Genomic DNA, 26871 nt, shown 5'->3' with positions numbered 1-26871 from the left:
GCAGCCGGGTATGTTCGATAAAGTATAAATTGTGAATCATAGTTGTTCAGCTTTTGTAATAGTCTGGAAGTCTCTTAGGATTTAAAGCAAGATGAACAACTGACAATCTTGGAGGAATTCAAGTGTGGTTTTATAATATCTGGTTCAACAGACTGAACTGGATCACTCTCACTAGCAATTATGTGTTTCACCAAGCATCTGGAAGCTTCATTGATGTTTATATTTTCCTGCAAGTGAAAGAGAAAGAGAGGTTGATTAGTCAATATTAATTAAACCATGCTGCATATTTCCTGTGCATAATTAAACTTTTCTGCAGCTAACATCAAAAGTTTACTTTCCTTAATAAACAGCTTTCAAAAATTGACTGTATTAAATAATGCTTACTGGAGTTTTGAAGTTAGTTAAGTTTTATATCTATTATAATTCATATCTCCTTTCAATTGTACACAGAGCTGACTTTAAATTACCTCAATCTCTTGGTGATTGGATTGCTTCAATAAATTAAAAAAACAAATGCCAGAGGGGTGTTGAAGACAGATGCCTGAAGTAAAGCTCCAGAGCATATATTTCACTGCTTGAATAATAGTTACTCTGATTTTTGATTAATTACCTATCAGTAATTACAGCCATCAATAACATTTTTTAAAGCCTTTTCCACATTTTCAAGAAGATTTCTGTATACAGTGCTTAAAATGAAACCTGTGATGAACTAGATTCATTGAACAAACAATACAATCTCAAGTTACTCACAAAATAGTAAAACAAGTTCTGTATCATTTCGACTCCTCCTTTATTTCCTTTTGAGGGTGACTTATCACCAATGCACTACTTCAGAAGAAATATGTCACCACTGGTTACATTTGTAGGAAAGAAACCCTCACTCTAAAGGTTTAGAATCAAAGCTAAAGCACACCTTCTCCTACATATGCATCAACAGCATTTAACTTCTAGCAACCCTCACTCTGTAGAATAAGTAAAGCTGAAACAGCCCGATCAGTGAGACACAGCTCAGCACAGCACAGAAAATAAGCAATCATATTGTGAAAGGATTTTTTTTATGACAGCCTCCAATATGTTTGGAATGAAAAGTCAGGCTTTCTGGTGTAAAAAACACACTTCTACTCTAAGAGCAATCTACTGCCAGTAATCTACTGGCATTGATTACTTACTTTATATGACAGGAGATGGAAACTTCACTGTAGCTTCAGTCTTCTAGAAAATTGTATCACACCCCCACCCACATACATACATATAGAAATGCATTTGAACACATATGTATATAATTGTGTAGAGGCACACACAACTCCTGCTCAATAAGTGTAAGGTTTGATTTGCAACCTAAGATTACCTAGGTTTTCAAGCTGAATCATTGAATCATTGAAGAATTTGGGTTGGAAGGTTCCTCTGGAAGGTAATCTGGAGCCTGTTGCAGTGAGGCCATAATCTAGAGAAGGGGCATTTATGTGAAGATCAAAAGCTAAAGGAATGGATTATGTGAAGATGACTTTATCTAATCCCCTTGAAATCAATGGCAAAGCTTCACAAACTTCATTGACCATCCTTTTGCACCACAGCTGAAATCTGTGGATCTAACTGAAAATGTAAATTAGTGCCAAGATTTCACAGGTTTCTTGAACTACATAAGTGAATTTAAATATTTTATCTGTAAAGGATATCAGTTGGTTGTAAAACCCCAAATCTTTAGACAAGTTATGAATATAGTAATCCCTAGAAAGTAATATGGAGCTGGGAACCGGCTCTGTACTGAGATGTTAAAATGCTGCTGTATCACATGGCTCTCTTAGACCAGACAAGAAAATTCCTCAAGCATGCACCAAAAGCCTTTTTCAGATCACTGTGAAATTTTAATAGAAAAAAATAGACAATGAAAATATCTCTCAATACCGCTTAGAAAGCTGAAGCCAAAACAGGATTGCTAAATGAACAAAATGAGAAATGTAAAAATCTTTTGCATTGTGTTTACCTTTATTAATGGATTGATAAGCATCTCATTTACCCATGTGCTGCTTCTGTCTTGGAATGGCACACACTTATTCAATAGTCTTAGGGACTATCTGAGATTCTGCCCAAATTGATTAATGTTCAGATGTATCAAAAGAAACCTTCTTTGTCAGAGACTATCATCTTACAGGCATTGGGAAAGGGGAAGAACCAAGCCCACAAAAGCATAAAATGGGTATAGATGGACATTCCTCAGTTTTATGGCTAGCTCCAGCCTTCTCCTATGGTTCGGATGACAACTGGTTTATGGTACAGATGAGAAGTGACATGTTAAGTTACTAGCTGCAAGGAGCCTATGCTCATGCCAACAAAGCAACTCCTACTGTCCCAGCTTTATTACTTGACTGCTTCCTTTCTGATGCCACTATTGCCTTTTGTTACAACCCTAATCCTATGGTGTCCTAGGTCTGCAGATCAGATATTACTGTATTTGAGTCTGACTAATGGAATATTGATTTCTGCACCTCTCCTCCTATAGTGTGTTTTGCAAAAGAAAAATCAATATTCTGCTAGGCAGTGAAGCAGCTGAAAACAGTAGAAGGTGATCTGCTATCCAAACACAGACATCCAGAGACCTGGTGATTTTAGAGAGCATGAGGTGTTGAAAGGCAATCAAGGAGAGGAAAGAGAAAAAGGAGAAGGTGAAAATCCGTTCAACAAATACAAAGAAAACAACAATCAGAGTAAGATTGGACAGAGAGGAATAATCACAGACACCCTACTAAAGGTATTGAAAGCCTCAATTACACTTAAAAGATAAAATTATTTTTTAAAAAAAGAAAGAAAATATAGTTGAGACAGCAGAGTAAAATGATGTCTTTCAGTGGGTCCTATGTTGAAATGCCTTAACTGTCATCTCCCCTGTGGCTTTCATTCTACAAAAGAACACCACAGGAATTGTGATGATTGACGAAGTTGAGGCTTTTTTCTTTCTCCTCTCCTTCTCCTTCTCCCTCTCCCTGTCCCTCTCCCCTCCCCTCCGTTCCCTCCCCTCCCCTCTGCTCCCCTCCCCTCCAGGTTATACTGAGAGGCCTACTCTTCCTGCTACTGTGGAGCTACTTCTGAACAGCAAGATGTCCAGGAATTATCAAGCTCTTGACACAGTACTAGATGCACCTGTAGTGCTTGTTTTCCAGCCTCCTCTGACGTCACTTGTACCTTCACAGTTCTCCAAACACAGGGAAAGCTCTGTCTCCCTATATTACTTTAAAGGATGGTATTACTCAGCACTGCATGTTTGATGTGTTTACCTGCCCAGCATCCTTCTGTGACAGGGAAGTGCTGCTAAGGCCATTTATCAAATAGTGAGAAAAGCAGAGCCATGAACAGAGGAAACTACACGAAACCAGCACACAGAGACTAGTTGGAAAGCGGGAGATGGCATAGTATGAAGTCTTCATATGGTAAGGTAGGAATGCAACACTTTTCTTTCCCAAGGCTCATGGGAGAGGTTTTACTGCAAGACCAACAATGAAGGATCTTGCCCATATTATGGGTGTCTTTCAGTCTTCTCTTCCTGTTTTTGTGTCTGCTTCTCATATTGACATTGCTATTTGACATGCTAGCCTTTATAAATCCCTTCCTGAGGGATTTTATAATCTCTGAGGGATTCACAATCTCCCCTTGCCCTGTCCCCTGAGGTGTCTTGCCAATTTCTATGTGCCTCAGCAAGCCCCAGCATCTGAAAGACAGTATCACAGTCAGTGATGCAAGAGCTGAGTTGTGAATCCAGCCCTAAGTGACTCACCCTGCACCAACCTGACAATATCTGCCAGAGCAAAGACCTGAACTCAGCTCCTGTGATGATGTCTGTCTTTCTCTTGACCAAATCAAGAAGGAATGCAAAGTGAATATCAGCACATATTACTCTTTATTCTAAACAAAGGGTAAAATTACCAAACAAAAAAAGGCAAAGAAAATAACTGACCAATCTTGGAAAGCCAGAAAGGAACACTGGAAGACACAAACAAAATTACAGTTTGCCTTGTAGATCGATCTCATGCAAATATATCTTTTCAAAGGGTAGTTTATGGAAAGGATAGCTGGGAAAGAGAGTTGCATTATTTAAAACCTATTTCTATGGGAAATAATTTTGTAGTCTTGCAAGCAACAATCAACTGAAGGGGAAATAAATACATTATCAAATGTGACTCAAAGCAGTACACAAGCTCAGCAAACTTCTTAGCATTCTGTATTGTCTTCCCCTTTATCTGCCATCTCTACTGCAGATGAAGAACTTCAACATTTAGGGCATTCCATTTTAATATATGAAATAAACCCCTGCAGATTAGACTGGCTTTTAGCTCTTTACAGAAGAAAAAAGGCAAGGTCTTTTCTAATTTTGTCTCACTTTCAGATGAAATTTTTCTTTCTTTGCCATGTAGATATCTTAGATTTGGCTGACTGCTTGTTTCCTAGTATAAAGCTTCTCCCTTTTTACATTGGTAGTTTCTTCATCTGACTGAATCTGATGTTTCAGAGTCTTACCTTAAAAGTCAGGGTGAAGAACAACGTGTATGCAGGCATAGCTACCTAACCAGGGCACTTGGGGAGATCTGAATCAGCACCACTTAGAGACATGATCTTAGACTACTAGTGGAGTTGGAAAAAAATTACTTCCCATAAGTAAACATTTACAAATTGTGAAATATTCAGGTATTAGATGGGAGCCTAGTGAGAAGCACATAGCTTCCACATTTTATTTCCATAATACAGTAAAATCTGGGAGTAGACTTTCAAGATGTTTTAACCTGCACTCCCCTGGAGCTAGCAGTGTGAGGGAACAGCTCCACACTCTCCCTTAGCAGAGCACTTGGGAAAACACTATGAACAGAGCCTTATTAAGGTGGTGTGCCATGTTGCTGTGGTTTTATTTCTAGGGAAAAACAACTGTACAAGTTAAAAGCCATTCAGATGCGTGAACATGAACTGCTGTGACTGCCACTCTGAGAACAAGATCATTTCTGTGATTGAATTCTTATGCCTGGTTGAGTATTCTGCAACAAAATTATTTCAGTAAATTATCTTCTGATCTCAACAATTTTGTGATTCTATGAATTTCCAGTTTTGGGACAGCACTAAATAATGTATTTCATAAAAGTGATCCAGAGAGCTTCAGAACAGCTCTAATACCCATAGGATAATCTGAATCAACTCATTTTAGTTACAGGAAAGAAACTCTGCAGAGGATTCTGCACAGAGCAACTGAACTGAAAGCTTTTGCCTTAAGTGTCAGCTTCATTTTTTGCTTTATGGCAGAAGCTGAAATATTTTCTAAGACTCTGTGTGGTGATATTGGTTAGACTGTATTTTGAGTGAATTAAAAGAACAATGTAGGAGCCACACATCCCTAACCGGATCTGGCAGTCTCAAATGGGTTGCTTTGTTTTCAGTTACCAGATCAGCAAACTAGCTGTAGTGTGTCAGCCTAATTCAAATACATGTCCAAATCTTGTTTTTCTTTATGGAAATCAAAACTACTTATCCTGTTCCTCTGCAAGTCTACTGCATAGCTTGCTTTTTCCATCTTTCATAATAATTGTCCAGTCAGGAGAGCTAAAGAATTTGTGATTTAAACAAGGGTTAGTAGAGCTTGGTTTGTTCACAGAGCTCACTGGTAAGATGAGCAGAATTATTGTCCTTGCTTTGCGAAAGAAAAGGCTGGATCAGAGGAGAGAGTGACTTTCTGAAGATAATGCAGCAGATCAGTGGCAAAGAGGACTTCTGATTGCTAGTCCAGCATTTGGGCCCTATGGGGGCTTGGAACTAGATGATCTTTAAGGTCCCTTCCAACCCCAATCATTCTGATTCTATGATGACACACTGTGGACTGTCTGTCAAACAAAAGCTGGAGAAAGGACATATTTCTGAAAGGATGAAAGATTCTATAACTTCTTGCTAGTCCAAATAGGACATGTCCAAATAGGCCAGAGACTCAGACTGCTCATCAGTCTCCAGGCCATAATGCTCAGCAGAGAAGGAACTTGGTATATAGTTTGGTAATGATCTGAAAAGCATAGCTACCATCCTTTCTGGGCAATTTGGATAAAACATGAGTGTCTTTTTGTCTAATTCTGTATTACTGACAGCAGAATTACAGCAGGGAAAAGAGGAAGTCAGGCATAATCACAGCACAGCCATTACCAGTTGCAAGGTATTTCAAGTTATGTGTGAATTAGGTACTTTCAAGCACATTTAGTTTTGCCTGACTTGTCTGTTTTCTTGTACAAGTTCCATTTTCATTATAAAGTGATAATAAGCTTGCAATTGCTCCTTTTCTAATCCAAGTCAAAGCTCACCTCTTTGAACTAGGAATGGTGGTGAAAACAGTTTAAAAGCTTGGAAACATGAATGGAGCTCTCAGCTGCTCTGGCCATGTGCTGGATAATTAAATGTGTGACAGGAAGGAGACATTTCCTTCCTTTAAAAGAATGAATGTTTCACAATACTTGTGGTCGTGAAATTTATTAAAGAATTTAATATAAAGGGTTATTTTGTCACTATCTGGGGATGTGCCTTTCAGATTGCAATCAGTATAAGTGAAGTAAATATGAATGCATAAAAGAGATCAGGCTCACCATCAGATATGTGGCAGTAGTGTAACTTGTGACTATACTGTGTGGTGTTGTTGCCCAATAAGGCCCTTCTTACATGGTAAATTATCCAAATTCTTCTACCTTTATAGGGAGCAGAAGATTGGAACAGGCTGAGTATTTCCTTCAGATTAATGTAAGAATCAAAACTAATACATGAGAATGTATGAGGTGGCTCAGATGTTTTATATTGGAGTTGTTAACTTGTGAAAAATAGCACTAGGGAATAATAGAGTGATTTATTTTTCTTTTTTTTTTTTTGGTGTAATATGGCAATGCTACAGACAAAAACTTAAACCATTGACAGCTTGAAATATGGTAGATACATAGGTAGCATGTTGCTTTCTGCAAGGCAACCAGAATGATGTTATTTTTTATAAGGAATCACCTTTCTTTTTCCAAAATGCATAAATCATATTCAGTTTACTCTGAAGGCTATAAAGTTTCCAAGTATGTCTCTGGAAAATCTCCAGAGATCTAATTATTTCAACAACAGAGAGAGAGTTATTACTTATCTGAACTGCTAAAACTGCTAGCTGCAGGATGATGACTTCTCTGTCCATGTTACTCCGCTTCCAAACAGTTTCTATTCTCTTTAGCAAACATAGTTAGATATTTATTTTCCCAAGACCCAAGTTCAATTATTTAATATGCCCTAGGATGAAAAAATACCAGGTATGTATAACATCCAGTATTTTAAAATAGCAGTAATAATAAGTTTTGTTTAGGAAAGAAAGTGTAGGTTTTAGTTCAGAACTTAGACCAAGTGGGGATATTATTCTGATCTAGATTAACCTAAATGATGTGATTCTACCATCTTTACTGGAATTACTCTTTGTGTAATTTTAAAGTCAGGAGACTCCAATTCTGAGTAGAAATCAGGTGTGGGGGTTGCAGAATAACAGATCCTAGCCTCTGGTCTATAGCAGCAGAGAAGAGTCTGATAAGTCATGTGTCCTCAACTCTCACTGCTCTCTTCACAGTGGATTTTGAAGACCAATCTTGTCATAACTGGCTTTCTTGCTATTCCTGCGTGATTGCACTGGCAATCTGAGGACTGCTTGGGTTTCTGAGTTAAATAAAGTAAGAAGAATCTAGATATTTCCCATGTTTAAAATCACTCCAAATCTTAATTCTATGTGGCTTAGAGAAACTTTGAAAACTTATCCTCTATTGTGACTTTTTTAAAATTTATATATCCTTTATACGTCCTTTATACTTCCACAGTTCTGCCCCAGTCTGGCTCCATCATCATAGTCAAACCTCTCTGTGACCTTTGAAATTGTTTGTACATTCATTCTCTGTCATGACCTGCAATGACCCTTGGCACAATAAATGCTGTTGTCCTTTTTAAGAGGTGGACAAATGTTTGCTGAGGACTGATGTATGGAATTCATGGTACAAATTCCTTTCTTACAGGCCAAAGAGCAGTAACAAGCTTCATGACTTTGCAATCTTAGCCCAGAATTCATGCAATGCTTGAGGCAGTCTAGGACAAGCCGCTATTCACCTGCTGTTACTTCTGCTGATTACAAGTGAAACATCTTTTAAATATTAATGCTTAAAGGAGGTGTCAAGACTAGAAAAGTAAAATACAAAAATACAAAAATACAAAAATACAAATATACACTCTAAAGATCCTTAAGTAACCTACGTAAAGTGCATAAAAGAAATTAAAAAATCAAACGGAGCATTTTGACATTCAGTCTACCAACAATCTAGGTCAAATCAGAACCAAACTGCTTTCATTTTAAACATCCAAAAGTTCCAGCTTTCATAATAGGAGCATACAATCAACATAATATCCGTTGAATTGTTGTGTTCTAATCAATATTTCAAATGCCAGCTCTCCAAATCTTCCATGCACTGAGATTATTTGAGAAATCTCAAACTGATACACAGCACCACTGTACCTTGGGCCTTTATAATCTGAAAGTCCCAGTGCCCTTTGTGATTTTGATCTCAATTTTCCAGGCACTCAGGAAATCTGTACCAAGGCAAAGAATTGAACTTTAGAGTAGCTCATTCAGCACTTGAACGACTGGTATTTCCTTCCACTCCAGATATGTGATTTTTTTAAAAAGGCTTTTGAGAATGAAGGCTTATAGAAGTAAACATTGTACAAGCACTACAATAGACTGACTTTATTTCTGGAATCTAAGACAATAAAACTATTGTCTCAAATCAGCATTTCTCAACTAAAGTGGTTATATAATTACTTAGAGATAATATTCAATGTTAAAAATTGTAGAAAACATCCTCGTATCATTCATAGGATGTAGCTTTTATGCCTTGCCTAAGGTCATCTTTCTCCCCAGGCTATTACACAATAAGCTGTTGACTGGTTACATAGTTTACTGGTGGCATATCATATTAGAGTATCTATATTTCAGAATGTTGCACATAATTTGCTTTGCAACAAAACGCCTAAAAGAAATAGAAATGAAAAAATTTACAAGTTCAAGTACAAGTTTAATTAATTCCACCAAGAGAAGAGCTTTGCAAGGTGTGCATTTAGATCGAATGAACTATTTCAGGAAACTGATTTCTCTGTACTTAGAAATATTTAAGAAGAAATGGAAACATTACCTTGGCCGATGTTTCAAACCAGCCCACGAACCCATTCTCTTTGCAGAACTGATCCATCTTGATGCCGTTGTTCATAAGAACATCTATTCCCTGGTCGCATTTGTTTGCTAATAGGACTGTTGGCACAGGTTTGCCATTTGGAAGAACCAACTTAGAGTCCAAATCCTCTTTCCATTTTGTCACTGCTTCAAACGTTGCGGGTCTTGTAACATCAAAGACAATAAATGCCCCCATGGCCTCTCTGTAATATACCCTGGTCATGTTTCCAAATCTTTCCTGTCCTGTGATGAAGAAATTAGGAGGGAGAAAATTTTAAAAATTAGTGCTTCCAAGTTAGATCAGTATTTCACATAGCAAGTTTTCTAAGAGAACATTGGTGAAGGCAGGACTTCATTTCATAAGTCTCTGGGAAACTACTCTTTGTCTAAATAATAGCAAGTACTATGCTAGACTAATTTGCATGAAAATGCAGGAGAGTATTGCATGAAAAAGGAATTTTCAGGCAAACATCCAAGGAAATTTACTAACTTTATGACAAGCTTGAACTCCAGTGTTAGGTCTTATTAGGCTGCCAGATTTCTTGGTCTGTGGACAGTACCAAGGGTCTTGGTGTACATCATAGGACTTTAAACAAGAGTCATAAAAAATCTAGATACCAGATCAGAAACTCCTTGAAACTATGGTATTTTGTGTGAAATATCTAATGCAACTGGACTGGTCATGCATAAAGGGGATCCTAGTGCAAGTTATAATAACCAGCAGTAACCAGGCATTAGAGTCCTTACAAATTTAGTGTTATAAGTAAACTAAAACACAGAGGTGAGGAAGGTGAATTTAAAACCTTATAAACATGGAAAGTGTTCTAAGAAATAGTACAGCAGTAGCAATATGAAGAACTGTATTGCTCCAGTGAAAAGGTCTGGGAGGAGAAAAAATCTGAAGTTTTATGGTTTTATTTGCTGAATTCAAAGTGTTTTCTGGGAAGTTATTTACAGTATTTTTGTGAGCTAGCAATATATTATCATATACAAACATGGACATTTGTAAATATCTGTAATTTTATATCATTAACAGTATGAAAATTAACACACTTGACATCAGGATGTGGTATGTTGATCAGCTGTGGGTTTGTTAATATATCTGCTGTTTTCATGAGAACTTTGAAAAAATAAATTGCACAGATTTTTTCTTGAAAATAAAAAATAGAATTTCCACTAATGTCTATTGCTGAGCTGTGATCCAAAAAAAAGAATTATAAACTCCTGAGATGTTTCACAATGATAGCAGTCTTTAAGAAAGGCAACTCTTGTATATGCTTCCATTGCTGGAGAAAAGTGCTATGAAAATAGAAACATTTAATGGAAACCTGTTTCTAACCTTATTTTCTCAATGTGAGTAATTTTGAGTAGGATAGGAAGACAAGAAGTCTGACCTTACGAAGCTTACCTGTGAAGATTTTATCTGATGGAAATCATGCTGTCAAATGTAAGGCTGGGCTGAGAAGGGGAAAAGTGCCGATTGCTGGGTTTCTAGTCCATGCAGTTTCATTTAATGGAAATAGCATTGAACCCACTTATAGGGTCAACACCATCAGTTTGTGATGTTTATCTTTGGTTTTAAGCACTGTGGCAGCGAGGAGAAAGTAATTCACATGATACAGAAACCAAAGAGGAAGTCTGTCTTCTCTAAATTCATGTTAGATTTTTTTTACCTTAAACCTACGCTGCATCCCATTGATAAAGTAAGATAGAAGTAGATTATTTTGGGGAAGTAAGAGGTCATATTAAAAATTTCTTATGGCTAGGTCTTGTTAAAATGTCTTATGATTCCTATCAATGGGCTAACCAGATGAATGGCTAAGTCATGTGCTATTCAATAATCTCCTTGTTGAGCAATTTTTTTTCTCATCTGCAAGAAGGTGCCTTCAAACAAAAGTCAAAGTCTGATTAGAAACTTAGAAGTGAGGCAAGCAGCAACATATGCAATTAATTTTTTGAGGGATATTTTATTTCAGTGATAGTTTGTACTTCTCATGCAAAGTTCTTGAGATGCTTGCACTGTAGATAATATTAGAGCAGCTAAACCTGGGCCTCACACATATTTATTGGGACACAGATCTCTAGAATAGGTGTCATAGAACATGAACTACATTATTCATTTGCAGCATAAAATCATCCAGCATGAATAAAGTTACTAGAGAAACAAAAGTCTCTTGTGATCTTTTGCCCAGTATTGGCCCGAATAGTTCTGACAAATTGTAAGACACTGATCTCTCCTCTTGCTTCCAGCTTCTTTTGCAGATACACAGGATTTTTGCTGCATAGAAAAGCCACCATGTTTGTAAAATCAGCTTTATGCAGGAGGATAGGGATCACCAGTATTCATCATCAATCACTTCAAAGAAAGAATGAGGATGCTGGCTGGATAAAGTTCCTAAACTCTTTTTGAAGTGGTCTTTTTCCTGATTAGGTACAATGAATACAGGAATATACTTGACAGAAACACATTAGGCAACTTTGAATGGAAAAGAGGTGGTTTATTACAAGGAGTTTCATTTTTATGCCATTTGCATAATCACTTTTATTTAACTAATATTGTAGAAAAATGATCTCTAGTATTTGCATTGTACTTGGAGAGCTAAATAATGTGTCTAAGGATACAGAAGGACTCTTTCTTCCATAGATTCTCCCTTATGTGAACAAAATCCTATATTAACAGATAAGGTTCCTAAAACTTTTTCATTTATCAGAATTACTTACAAAAATAGACACCGTTTGATGTATTAAAGATGTCAGAATCTGGCCTTGAGTTTTCAGCTACACAATGGCATAATTAGGCTAGAAAATAGATTAACCATTAGGTATTCAGTGGTATCTTGCAGGCAGCCTTGAACATGAGAATCTGCTTTATTGTAAGAGGGACTGGGGGAGATGGGTTTTGCTTTTCACTTGAAGGGTCAGAAACTTGTGAAATGTTTGTTTGATCTGGCCCGTTGTACTTTACTTCATCCCTTGCAAGGCCACTGTCATCTGGCATCAAACCCCACAAGTCCAACGGCCTTTGGCCATTGAGATGGTGCTCTGTGTTGGGATTTATCAGTCCTAATTTAAAATTAAAAAAAATTAGCTGGGAGTATCTAAGATTAGGGTCCCTTTGTGGCCATGAAGTGAGATGAGATGTCTAATTTTTAAACAGATGAATCCTACCCCACTTTGAAGGGAACCGAGTGAGACCAAGGTGACAAAACAACAAGATTTCTATTAAAGGGAAGAACTTCCTGTCTGAGGGTCAGCTGGTCTGCACATTTATTCTAATCTCAGAAGCATCTCTGCAGCAGGGAAAGGTTGACTGCTTAAAGCAATCAATAGCTGAATTTTCATAGTTTATAAAAATGCACCCCACATAAATTTGTATAGAAATCTACAGTTTTCACTAACCACCATAATCTCTGATAAAGTTATAAAAACTAATGTTAAAGTACTAAAATTCAGATAATTTCCACTATCTTGCCCACAGCATCTGAAATATAGCGTAAGTTAAAAGTTGATTAAAACTGCCTAATGCCAAGTTTTACAATGGGTTTTACTTCTTCCCACTGTCCCTCATCCTGAGAAACAAATACTTTTGGGAACCACCATGCTTTACCGAGAGCCTCTAGCTAAAACTGAGAAGCTGGAAATTGTGGAGAAGATTTAAACGCTTTTTACCTTTCACTTCAGAGCACTTTCAGAATATTCATACTTGAATTCAAATCATCATCTTTATGGATTGAAACTCAAGCAAGTCCTGAGGTGATGTTCACCACCCCAGAATGCGGAAAAGCAGGCAGTTGCAGGATCTGGCCCATGGATCCCACTAAAAATCTATAATGAAATAAAACCCTCACAGCAAGGGACTTATTTATGTTTGCAGAACAGCAATTTCAAGGTAACTTAGCCTTGAAATCACCATGACTATCTTATTTATGCATATGTACTGCAATGCTTAGCAGCCACTAAAAACCTGAAATGCTGAGGATGTGCTATGCCTGGCATTAGTGAACAGTGCTTACTACTTTTGCAGCATAACAATCTTAAAAATTTTACAACTGCAGAGACACTTGCCTATATCTGTGCAAAGACTGCTGTTTCTGAAGGTCAAAGTGGCAAGGAAAGGAAGTAAAGCTGTTCTTTCCCCACTGGTATTGTCTCCAAAGTACTGGTCCAAATCCTTATGAGATGAGAACCAGCCTTCTAAAATCAAATCAACATATTTTTGGCAGCAATGAATAATCCAGCCCACACATACGCAACAGGACTGATAATGTGGATATTGAAACGGCTGTGGAAAAGGAGCAGGGAAGGCTCTGATGTGCTGCTCTTCTCCCCACTGTACTAAGAGCTGCTCCCTGCAGTTAATCTGCACCTAAAGCTGGTCCTCAGAGAAATCTCCAGGCTGTGTGGGCACGAAACACAGACAGTAGCATGGAGAGCAGCCTTACTGATAAATCCAGATTTGCTGTCTGCAATAGCTGTTTTCTTCAGCAGTGTGACAGCCTGATCTGCAGACCTGCATCCACAGCAGACTTGTGCAAAGTACTATTTAGTTTCTTTTAAAGCTTTCCTTATAACGATCTGTTACAAATGTAGAGGATACTCACACAGAGGCAACAGAAAAGATAAGGAAACAAAGACAGAAATTGACTGAGGACCAAGATATAAAGTTGTATGACAAAGCAGTAGAGGTGATGGCACACTTCAACAGAACACCAAAACTGTTCATTTGGGACATTCAATGAAATAAAATGGAATTGTTGTGGGGAAATTAAAGACAAAGAGAATTTTATCATGTATATCTCCTCTCACACACAACAGTAAAAATTGAGTCACTTCAAACTTTGGCACTTTACTGAATCAGATATAAATTAATAGATTTTAATGACAGTGTCTTGTTACAGACATCATGACACCATAACATCATAAACCTTGGAGTTTAGTCCAATTATTCCTGCCTAACACCCATAGTTTAAGGAATATATTATATGTTAAAACCCCTGTCTTAATGTAACAATATGTGATGAAAAGCCTACCTTATCCCTGAATTAATTTTTCTAATGCTTAGTTGTCCTTGTTGTTCAGCATTTCTCTCTTATCCAAATAAACGTAGTTTCAGCATTTAACTATTAGATCTTATTATAGTTTTGTTTACCAAATTAAAAATACAAAAAAATATATTACAGATACATGAAATACATTTAATTATGAAATTAAATGGCACCAGATGGATGAACCAAATTTGCTTTTTCTTCTTGTGCATGATAAGGGTAAACCAGGGTAAACTGCTTGGCCCTACCACAGCTGGAATAAGTCACTCCTCCAATGAAGTCAGCATGTATATAAATCCTACTAATAATGTATATAAGCTTAACACTGCTTTTACTCAAAACACTTTTGAGAAAATTACTTCTAGATTGTTAAACAATTTACTACCCACTGATCCGCAGTGTGAAATGCAAGGAAGAGTACAGATAGGCTTGGTACTAAGTTCACTGGTTGTATAATGGAGGGGGAAAGAAGATATAAGAGCTAAAATGGTACCTGATATCTCTATATACATACATATATAAATACATATTTATATAAAAATACTGATTTGAAATATTATTGATATATTTGCAGCATTTGCTTCAGTCCAAGATGTCCTGAATGCTAAGCCAACATCTTTCAGCTTGGTCAGAGGCCCAAAATTTATTTCTTTATGTCCAAAGCTAAACATGACCTAATAACAGAGATTCTACCAGAAGATAGAGGATGTTCTGAGACCACAGATTTTATTTTCCTTGCTCTTGTCATTGAATATTTGTGTTTTGCAAATGGTGATACATGACTAGCCACAGCCGGGAAAAAACCACTTCCATTCTGTTCATATTTCCAACCAGTTTTACTTCTCTTTCATTTTAAAACCACTTTTTTTCTCATCAGCCAGATGCCTTATTTGTGATAACTTCTATACCTCCACCACAATGATCTGAATTCAGTGTATTGCTTACAGAACTTACTTTCTATGTACAGCCAGCAACAGCTAAAGCTCTGTACACAAAAGTCATTAAAACTGAGACAGTAACTCTTTTTATTACTGATCACTGTCTTGACCTTCACAGTGATGCTTTGAATTGGGCAATTCATATGAAATTTAGTAAGATACTGTAATTCTCTCTGTCATGTGTGATAACTCAGAAAGCATGCTAGTCATTCAGTACTACAACTAGGTGTAATTGCTTCTGCAGCCTGACTGAAAGCTACATCATATGATCCGCCAGCACATGATTAGTAGTGTAATAAATCTCTGAAACAAGGCATGCAAAATACATTCTTTAAGTCCCTCATGCATTCAGAATTTATTGTTAAATGCTTTTTCTCATGCAGAAAAGTTTTGCTGGTAGTGTATGTGTTTGTTGTTATAGTCAGTCACAAGTAAGCAATAAAAATGTTTTCCCCATTATTCCAACTTTTAATAAATAAAACTGAGCATATATGTATTTGACATCATAAACCCCCAAGATTATAATGATGTGTACAAAAGCTGAGTTTATACATGTTTTGCATAAAGCAGTGTTGTTGCATAAGTTTTAGTACCTTGGTGCCAAATTCAGAGCTCAGACATCAGACAGCTAAGTGCAGAAGAAAGGCACGCCCTCCTCTGATAAGAATGTCAAGAATTTTCTCATTTCACCAGTTTTACTCGGTACTGTTCCGGACTAGATCACTGAATCCACAACTCAGGCCACAGGCTGGCACAGCTGCCTAACAGCAGTTCACCTTTATTTCCTACTTAATGAAAGTAACTTCTTAATTTAATCGAGTTTTTAAATGCCCTCCTTTACCCTGTAATCTATTGTGTTATAGCTCTACTTGGATTCCTGTATTCACTGAATGAAAAATGATTACTTACAGCACGTGAAATATACTATTAAGATAAACTTATTTTGTGGACTGAAACAAAAATTGTTAATTTCCAGGAAGGGGCTGGTGAAAAAAAAGTTGTGGGTTTAATTTGAAGCCAAATATAAAAGCTCTGAAGCACTTACAGCAACAATGTCAGATTATGTGTGTTTTAATTATGTAAGCATGCTGGCATAGCTGGACTTCTTTACTTTTTTTCTCCTTGCACAGGGTAAACTATGTTTTTTTTCTTGATGTTGGAATAAGGATAATTAAACATGATAATTATATTTTTAACAACGAAGATTACTGCCAAACAGAAACACTTCTCTTTTCAAAGCACATTAAGAATTATTTTCACTGGGCTGAAGGGAGGGAAGGTAAGAGGTAGAGGAAGGACAGGAAGGAGGAAAGTATTTTGATAAAGTAACTCAGTGATACCTTTTCTTTACTTTTTAAAATATAAAAATCCTTTTAATCTTTTTACTGAATCCCTCATCTATTCCACTTGTTACTCTCTCTCCTGCCACAGAGTTCTATTAGTCTAAGGAGACAAATCTGAACATCGGCAGCTGCAGGGAAATAACTGAGGCACTTGGAGAAAGGTGCCTTGTCCCTGGATTTGTCCAAGGGCTTGGGACAAAAATCAGACATCACAGATTCCACTCTGACACCCCTTGTTTGGAGTCTGCTGACTTTAGAGAAACTTCAAAATGTCAATCTGCCCTTAAAGTTTTCTGTCCTCCATCTGCTCTCCCTCACTTCATAGCCACTAGTGGTTTCCAGCTTTTAGATTAGTACAAATGAATTTGGGTCTATATTTTGTATTGGTTTTGGATGGGCTATGTGGCAAAAGGTTCTCCTCTGTACTCACCCGCAATATCCCAGAGCTGGAGCCGTACCACAGTTTCAGCATCCCAGTTCAGCACCTTCAAAGCAAAGTCCACCCCGATGGTGGCCCGGTAGTGGGGGGAGAAGTTCTGGTGGACATAACGTTTGATGATGCTGGTTTTGCCCACTCCCAGGTCCCCGATCACCAGCAGCTTGTAGAGGTGCTCCTTCTGGTTGTGCTTCTGCATCTTTCCTGTGGCTGCGGCTGCTCCCTGCAAACTGATTGCATGCTCTGCCCGAGGAATCCTGCCAGCCTGAGGGGAAGAGAGGGAGTGAGGAACTGGGGAGGGAAGGAAGGAGAGCAAGGTAGGTGGAGGCTCTCTCCCTTTCTATGAAAGCAGGATCACCAAGTCCAGCAGGCAGCCCTTCTGGGAGATGAAGTAAGGACAGACTGGGGAAAGGAAGTCTCCCAGAAAGTTTGTGCATATATGTGTAAAGGTCAGCACGAGGTGTGTCTGGGATTAGTCTGGCTGCTAAAGACTTTGCAGGAAAATTCATGCAACAGTCCTGTTCTCTGTTTCGATCCTTGCTAGAAGGACAGTATTTCTCTTGTGTACTAGTTTTACACACGTTTTTTAAGTCACTGCCTTGTGGATAATTTATCACCCTATGCATGTTTCCAGGCGTCTTTAAGATGCCAGTCACTGCAAAACAAAACAGAAATCTCCCTTCAGAAGTTTTGTCTTGCCATCAAAGTGCAAAAATTAAACCAGTGTGTCTTTAACTTTAGATGTGATTTGGTTCTAATTCCACATAAATCGGTGTGAATGCAGTTACACCACTAGAAGTGGTGGTTATAGCAATATACAACATCTTTACTTGTTTCCATACTAGGAGGGCTGTATGAATTTAATTATAGCAGATACATATTTCTTAATTTCATTACCATAATTGTGATAGCCTGTTTATACCTATAAGCATGATCCAATCTGAATGTAGCACATAGCCACACAGCTTATGTTTTTGTTTTTTTTTCATACAACTGGACTCTAAAATGCAAAAAATCCAGGTTTATCCCATGACTCCGATAATCAGAAGTTATGAAAGCGTAACAGCATTAGAGCATATGAATGCCAGAGTCTCAACAGTCTTCTGTTTTCCAAAACAAGTGATCTCAAACTTGCAAACAGTCGAACTCATTTGAGTAAATCATTGCACTGACATGATTGTCCCTGTATTTTAAATGAAGAACACAGTGAATTCTACCTAGGCAGCCTAGTGGAGACCCCTACCCACTGCCTAGAATGTTTGATTCTTTTAACAGCTTTGATAGCAGAACACCCAGAATTTTAATATTGTGTGCAACTCATCAATGAATGATTTTTACATTTATTGATGATCTTGATAACATGAAAAAACATTTTACACTTACTGAAATATTTTTTGACGGAGCACTTATCCAAATGTGCACTGAAATGGCATTAAAATTTTGTCATCTATCCAAGAGCTGGATTTTAGTAGAAAAAGAATTCAGAACACTCATATTATGCAATCTTTTATAATCAGTCCTTAAACTCAAACTTTAACGTTTGTATATATGTATATATATACATATGTACAAACACACAAAATGGAAATAGGTACTTTGAGGAGAAAAATGTCTTATTTTCTTGAAACATTTTATTTTTAATAAGACGATTTTTTTCTCAATAAGATAAATTTTCTTTCCAAAAACAAGCTGTCATTTTTATCCTGTTTGGAGAGACAATTTTAAAGGGCTTAGCCTTTTTTTTTTATGGACATCATAAAAGACTACAATTTGAGAAGCAAATCAGTTCGATCAGTTAGTATCTGTGCATGATTCAAGCCTATTATTGTTACTACTGGTAGCATGTGGTCCATGAATTCTTGCCTTCACAGCACCACTGTTTCCTGAGAGAATGCAACACTCAAGCACTGCTAAGAGTTCACCATTCCCCTCTAAAGTTGAAGCTTTTCCATTTTAGTGCTTAAACAAAGAACAAGCTGAGAGGGTTTAGCAATTTAGGAAATTATGAAATTGGTGTTTTGGATAAGGTTTAAATTACATCTGGTCTTTTATCCTTTTTTGATGATGCCTAATGCTCAGAGAACAGTGTGGGGAAGGTCACTGAAAGTGGGTATTAGGTAACTGGGGGTCTTAGGCTATTAGTAAGTGTAGTTAGAGATTGGCCTACACCCAGAAGCATGAGGCTTTACCTCTCTTCCAAAGTTTTTGTTAGCATTAGCTATAATAGCTCTGGATAATCGTGTTACTTGTTTAAGTCTCCATTTCTTTGAGCGTGGCTAAATTCTTGGCCCCAGCAGCATCCTGGTACAATGAGCTCCTCATAGGCTTAATCAAGGTCACCCTGGGTTGGCAGTAGAGCTACCAGTGAGATGTTCAGTGAGGTGTTCAGAGCAGGGGAGGATGTAGGAGAGTTCATTGCAGTTAGAGGGAGGATTCGCTGAGCTATAGTATGGACTGAAACATCCTGCTGAGTGAAAGCTATACCCAGATCTCCTAACTCCACAGTAAGTTGGCTTTTATAGACACTGTCTGCTGAAATGCTCCTAAAGTGGGAGGAGGCTCTCAGCCCTGCCTTGTTCCACCTTTTTGGAGCTATGTGTCTGTACTGGTTTGCCTTCTCTGTCATCTGAAGGCACCGGAGTAGGGAGGTGTGGATGTATTACTGCAGCACCGTCATGGGACAAGGCAGATAATTTGGGCTGGTTATGACTTACGTGATCACTGCAAGACTTGTTTGGCGATGCCAGCTGATCCCTTCACGAACACAACCAGGTTACTGCAACCCAATGATCTCCTGCATGCAGAGGTGTCTTAGCTGAGACCATACTGAAGAATAGTTAAGATAAACCATAAAAGCTTGCACTTGTCATCCACAGGTAAGTAGTTAGCAGGGCTCAGCTGATTCCAAGCAACTTATTAGGCTGGGAGAACCAGATGTTGTCTCCAAGCCCTTATTCTACTGCTTCAGGTCCTTCAGCTATATCTAGGCAATAAGAGCATGTAAGCATGGCACCAATTTGTTTGATATTTTTATGTTTATGTTTCACTTGTCTGTATTTTTTCTGCTAGGCATACATTTTAAACTTTTTTAAATAATTGTAAAAAATAATTGAAATTCCACGTGACATAATGTATATCTATGTTGTTTTATTTTTGTATTTCCTGCTTATCCACTATACTATTTGCCACAATAGTGTCATCTAACGCTCTGCTATCTCCATTTCAATGCCTATACTAATATTAATAGACACTATTAACATTCTATTTTAATTGGCAGGAATTGTAAATAATAACATTAAACACATTACATCAAATTAAGGCATTACAGACTCTGCTGGCCTCTGTATAAAAGTGAAACTCATTTTACAGTGATAATTGTCAAGAATTCCTCACTATTTCTCTGTCATTTGTAGAGATCTTTTTCTCTGAGATAAGTGATAAAATTGAAGATGTAATTACATTGACGGGAATCCAGGACAGCATAACTGCATCCTGGATTTTATCACTCCTCTTTGTGTGGCATATACCACAGAAAAGAATGTCAACCCTGAACACCAGAGTTGTTATCAATATACCTTTAAAATATGACAGTGTTGTCTGAGATATTGAAACTACAAGGCAATAGTTTTTGTCAAAGGAAACACATTCAGATATATGTACTCAAAAGATTACCATCTAATTACCTAAGGTTTTCTCATCACAGCTATTGTTGTTATACCTGGTAGCTTTGCATGTTTTCAAGGGATTGGCCTACACCATCATATTGGTCTTACTTAATATGATATAAATGACACCATAATCCAGAGACATGCTAATACACATCTCTCTGTGTGTATGCATATATATATATACATAAAAACCAATATGATAGATTGGAAGATTATTTTATGTCCTACTTTAAAAAAAAATACAAAACATTGACATTCTACACAGAGGTTTTTGTCAGACTTCTGTATTAATCTTGGGGTATGGAATAAATACTAAATTGTTAGCTACACAGAAGACTGCTAATCTTTTATTAATATATTTTCTTCCTCATTTCAGTCATAGCATATTCAATGACTTCATTATGGGAATGGTCAATCATGACAAGAATAATCTCTCACAGAGAAAGAGGTTGTTTTAACAAAATGATATGTTTTCCTCAATTTTATTTTTAGACCAGAACAATTAATTTGGATTTTCCTTTCTTCCATTCCAGTGATTTTTGTGATTAAGACATTCAGTTAAAAATTACTATTGACTCCTCAAGCATATCCATCATGGAATGGTTATTGACTTAGCAAACATAGCTAGAGGTCTCCTTTGATTAAATTATGAGCTTCTTAACTTATAATTAACTCAGCAGAAAATACACTTTATCAGGAAAAATCTCTCAAAGAATATCTAAACAAATGTTTATGCAACCAGTAGAAGTACCAGGCAGCTTTTATAGTCAGAGGGCATATTACTATTCTAAAATTATTTATAACTCCTACACTCAATTATTCTCACTCTTTAAAGTTCAGTCTATACCCTGGCTGAATTCACTCTATCAATAACATTACAATATGGATTTAATGTGATGTTCAAGTGTTATCTCTTGGGAATTATGCTGCAACTGTCCTATAAAACAAAGTTTGGATGGCAGGAATAGCCCATGGCAGTGTCCACTTTGTCTCAGGAACTACACTTCTTGAAAACCTCTAAAACCTTACACTTACAGCCCATATCATAGAATCATAGAATTGTTTGGGTTGGAAGGGTACCTTGAAGATCATCTAGTTCCAACCCACCTGCCCTGGGCAGGGACACCTTCCACTAGACCGGGTTGCTTAGAGCCCCATCAAACCTGGCCTTGAACAGTTCAGGGATGGGGCATCCACAGCTTCCCTGGGCAACCTGTTCCAGTGCCTCACCACTCCCACAGTAAAGAATATTTCCTAATATCTAATCTAAACCTGCTCTCTTTCGGTTTGAATCTGTTCCCCCTTGTCCTGTCAACTACGTGCTCTTGCTAATAGTCTTGCCCCATCTTTCCTGTAAGTTCCCTTCAGGTACTGGAAGGCCACAATTTTGTCATCCTGAATCCTTCTCTTTTCTGGGCTGAACAATCCCAATTCTCTCAACCTTTCCTCATAGGAGAGGTACTACATCTCTCTGATCAGCTTGGTGGCCCTCCTCTGGACTTGGTCCAACAGTCCATTCTGTCAGGACATAATGGTGTTATGGTGTTAAACACTGTCAAAGAAGGAAGTTCCCATAAGATAAGTCACTACACAGGAACTTAAGTACAGATGGCAACAACAGGAAGATACCAGGCCTCGTAAGGCAGATCTGGGTAACCTATCTGGACAAAAAGTTCCCACTGTGCCAAACTGTGAGACAGTGTTAATTCCAGGCCTCAACAGAGGTGAAGGTTTGGAATTAGCACAATGGACAAAACTTCACTGTACAGGCCGTGGGAAAGAAAATAACTGTTTATATTCATGCTAGCCCTAGTTGTGGCATATACACCCCGTGGATACCTGGGACTTGGCCTGTATAAAGGTGGTACCTCCAGAAGAACACTCTGGGACCCCTGAGAAGACAAGAAGAAGAGGGCCAATGGGATGGCATCGTAATCCACATGGTGGTGATATCTTTATCTTTTTACTTAATCTGTGTCTCTCTCACTGTCTTTCATACCCACCTCTCTCTCTCTCTTCTTATTTCTTTCTATCTCTCTACCTTACATTTAGTGTTAAATAAAATCCATATTATTGACTTTGGCATATAGTCTCGTTTGAACCTTAATTCAGGCAGAGGTATCTCTTCATAATTGGATCCTAACACCTTCCTATGTTGCAGATGCCAGAGATGGATGCAGTACTCCAGATGGAGTCTCACCGGAGCAGAGTACAGGGACAGAATCACTTCCCTTGACCTGCTGGCCACGCTGCTTTTGATGCAGCCCAGGATGCAGTTGGCTTTCCGGTCTGCAAGCACACATTGAAAGCTCATGTCCAGCCTTTCATGCATCAGAAACCCCAGGTCCTTCCTGGCAGGACTGCTCTCAGATCAGTTCATGTCCCATCTTGTATTGATACTGGGGGCTGCCCCAACACAGGTGCAGCACTTGGTCTTGTTAAACCACATGAGATTCCCATGTGCCCACTTGTCAAGCCTGTCTAGGTCCCTTCGGATGGCACCTAATCCTTTAAGAATGTGTCAACAGTCTTAAACAAGCATGGGTTACTGGCTGAGGGTGCAATTTTTCCCTTATGGCAATGGATCTGTTTCTATGGTTAGAGATCTCACAAGGCCAGTCCTCAAGAAAAGATAGGGCTCAGGACAGAGAGAAAGGTATAACACCGGAAAAGAGATTCCAAATGTTAACCGCCCATGTGTGCATGAATTGTTGTATTAAAAGAGTGAGAGTTCGTGGCTCTCTCACAATTACAAACTCTTAGTCTGATAAAGGGTCCCAGCTTGGCTATTTACTGCACATTCCAACATACCTTCCATACCCATCAGCCCTGCATGAGCACAGGCAGTGCTCAGATGCAAACACGATTCTATTCCATCAGACTCAAAAATTAATAATAATTTGATGTAATTCCCTCTCTCAAGGATGACTTTTTTTATATAGATCCACAGAGCCTTATAAAATGCAGGCTAAGATTTATCCTTTGGAGCCTGCAGAAAAATCTTAGATGGGTTGCACTGCATTTTACACCAAGTGTATTTGAGCAGTCACCTGGGAATACATGAACACACTGCAACTTGAAAAGCAGTAAGGGGAAGGACCAGAATGTCTGCCAAGGGTAAAATCTAATAACAGCAGGTAATACTCTGGAAACAGTAAAATGGCTTATCCCTGAGGCCAGGCAGCAGTGAAAGCATCATACAGTACAGATTTAGTCTGAAATGTGCTGGTTCCAAAGGAACATAGTTGTATCTCAGATTCACTCACTGAGGCTGCAGATGGAAGCATCACACCCATTGCAGGAATGCTACTATGGAGCTACCAACAAAGCCTGGACCATACTGACAGGGAAGCAGTTTTAAGTGTCTTCGGGTACTGAAAATTATTTGTATTATGAAAATCAAATTGTTACAGTAGGCATGTCTAGGTTAAGACAGAATGTTACTGATAATCAGTATTATGCCCCTCTCATAACGGTCCGTTTGAAACCCTCGTAGCAGGAGCTTAGAGACCAGTCTACCCTCTCCTTCACAGGGAAAATTTCCTTTAAGAGCAGGGCTGAATCACATCGTGATTCAAAACTGAAACTTTTGTCCAATTCATATAGATTTAAGCCTGATTCTTGAAGACTATCAATCTTTAATGGTGCTCACCCAGAACAACCAACTTCTTGTACAGGAACATTTGTAAGAATAAATCCTAAATTAACATGCATTGGCTTAAATCATTTCCCTTGAAACTGTAAATTTAAACCATGGAACAAACCAACACAAGATGCTACCTTTACCTGATAAAAGTTCATCAGCAGTATAATTTGTTAGTTGTATTCATTGTAATTTAAAATATCACAAAACCACTGAGGTGGGAAACTACTTCTGCAGATAACTGAGTCCAACATGTTCCTCACCCAGCTGAACTGTCCCAGCTCTCATGGCCTCTCCTTGATGTTCCAAGCCCTTAATTATCTTTGTATTTCTTTGCTTGACTCAGTTCTCCATATTTCTTGTACCAGAAAGCCCAGCATTGGACACAGCACTTCAGCCATATCTCATCAGTGCTAATCAGAGATGAAAGATTACCTCCCTCAACCTCTTGGGGACACTGCCTAACACAATTCAGGAGAATGTTTGCCTTCTTTGCTATAAAGCTGAGGTTCAGCTTCCACCATGACCCCCAGGCCCTTTTCTGCAAAGGTCTTTTCAGCTGGCTGGCCCCCAATGTGCACTGATGCTTGGGGTTATTCCTCTCCAGCTACAAGATTTGACTCTTTCCCTTGCAGAACTTTGTGAGAGTCATCTCTGCACAGTTCTCTAACCTGTCAAAGTCCCTCTGAATGGCAGTCCACACATCTGGTGTAGCAATCACTTTGTATCATCTTCAAACTTGCTGAGGGTACAGCCTGTCCCCTTGTCTAGGTTATTAATGAAGATGTTGTACAGTGTTGGATCCAGTATTGATCCCAGGGGAACCACTCTAGTCACTGGCCTCTAGCTAGGCTTTGTACAGCTGATCCCAACCCTTTGAGCCTGGTAGTTAAGATAGTTTTCAACCCACCTCACTCCTGATTCATTTAGCCCATACTTCATCAGCTTGTGTATTAAGTTATGGAAGAAAGTGTCAAAAGCCTTGTACATCATCTTGAGATCCAGGTAATGGTTACCAGACTGTAGTTCCTGGACTCTCCTTCTTTTCCTTCTTGAAGATAACAGTAATATTTGCTTTCTTCAGTCCTCAGGAAACTCTCCTGCTCACCATGACCTCCCACAAATAATACAGAGTGGTCTCAGAATGACATCAGTCAGCTCCCTTGGCATTTATGGCAGCATCTCTGCAGGCTAAGACAGTGAGTTTATATCCATCCCCAGTCATCTGTCCCTGCTTCCATCTCTTTTGCGTTCCTTTTTTATGTTTGAGTTTCGTCAGGAGCATCTTGTTCATCCATGCAGGCCTCCTGCTGCCTTTGCTCAATTTCCTATGTGTTGAGATGAACCATTCTTGAGCTTGGAGGGAGTGATTCTTAAAAATCAATCAACTCTTCTTGACCCCTCTTCTGTCTAGGCCCTCTCAGAGGATTTTTACATGCAGATCTCTGAACCGGCTGAAGCTGCTCTTCTGAAATCAAGGCTTGCAACCCTGATTTTTGCCTTTTTCCCTCTTCTCAGGATTCTGAACTCCACCTGTCACGGTTGTCAGTCAAAGTTGTACCCAGTTTTCACATGCCTGAATAGTACTCCCATGTTTTTAAGCATATGTTCCAACACAGCATCTTCCCTCATCAGCTTCTGATTTATCTGTGCCAGGAAGTTGTCATCAATGCACTCCAGAAACTTCCCAAGTTGCTTGTTCCTTGATGTGCTGTCCCTGCAGCAGATAATCAGGATGACTGAAGTCCCCCACAAAGACCTGAAGCTTCTTCCAGATGTGTGGGGATGTTCTTAACATGTAAGAATATTTCTAATACCAATGAAAACAAAGACATTCAGGAATAGAATCAGTTTAAGGAACAGGTCTAAGTTATTTTGGTCATAATGGATGAGGAGCCCACCATCTCCTTGCAGCACAGGTTCACATTCCTTTTCTCTTACTTAGAGCAACTTTCTGAGCTTTCACCGCTCTCAGAAACCTTCATGCAGACTCCTTGTGATACCAAGAAAAGACCTATTCTTGTTATTCTCTGAGGGCAGCTGTCCCTGCTGTGTTTTGCCCTTTTGATCACTTTCCCCTCATCTTCCAGGCTCTCCTTTTGCTGCTTCTCCTTCCAGAGTTCTCCCCTTGCCCACCATCCTCACTCATAGTCCAGTGAAGGAACAAGTACTTTGGGAAATCGCTTGTCCCCAAAAAAGCAGTGAAGAGGCCCCTTTTCTTCCTGATGCCCAGAGACAAGATTTTGAAAAGGAAGTAAGACACAATAAAAGTGCTTAATAAAGACAGTGCTGGGCTTGGGTTCCTTCCACATTTTATTGCTTGTTATTCAGCCTGCTATCAGAGTAGTGCTTCAGGGCTCAACAAGAAAGGCTCCTGCACGCTGAATGCTGCTGCGACCCTGGATGGTGGCCAGGCCTGGTCCTGGAAGCCTTATCTCAACAGGCAAGAAAAACAAAAAATAGAGATAAGAGGGATAAGTAACACTAGTGAATCTCAGTCTGTCAGGTGAAGAGTTTCCAGATTGTGATGTTGTTCTCAACTGTAAGAAAAGAGAGA

The 26871-nt window shown here is 38.5% G+C and overlaps 1 protein-coding gene across 2 annotated transcripts; it reads right to left on the bottom strand.

The window, feature by feature from the left end:
• Positions 1-26463, bottom strand: RAB38 (RAB38, member RAS oncogene family). 2 transcript variants are annotated; one of them, XM_027744614.2, is made up of 4 exons: positions 26407-26463; positions 16998-17181; positions 9204-9484; positions 1-227 (listed from the first exon to the last, which is right to left on the bottom strand). In XM_027744614.2, the coding sequence occupies exons 1-4, from the start codon at positions 26461-26463 to the stop codon at positions 75-77; spliced, it is 675 nt and encodes a 224-aa protein (XP_027600415.1). In that variant the 3' UTR covers positions 1-74. The 2 variants fall into 2 exon arrangements, with proteins under 2 accessions (XP_027600415.1, XP_027600416.1); XM_027744615.2 differs by lacking the exon at positions 26407-26463 and having other exon boundaries at positions 16998-17343.
• Between the last annotated feature and the right edge of the window lie 408 nt (positions 26464-26871).

The sequence above is a fragment of the Pipra filicauda genome, unplaced genomic scaffold, assembly GCF_003945595.2.
Source record: "Pipra filicauda isolate LSUMZ 115617 unplaced genomic scaffold, ASM394559v2 scaffold141_size4267151_pilon, whole genome shotgun sequence".
Classification (NCBI taxonomy): Eukaryota; Metazoa; Chordata; class Aves; order Passeriformes; family Pipridae; genus Pipra; species Pipra filicauda.
This window is presented reverse-complemented; position numbering and strand designations above follow the sequence as displayed.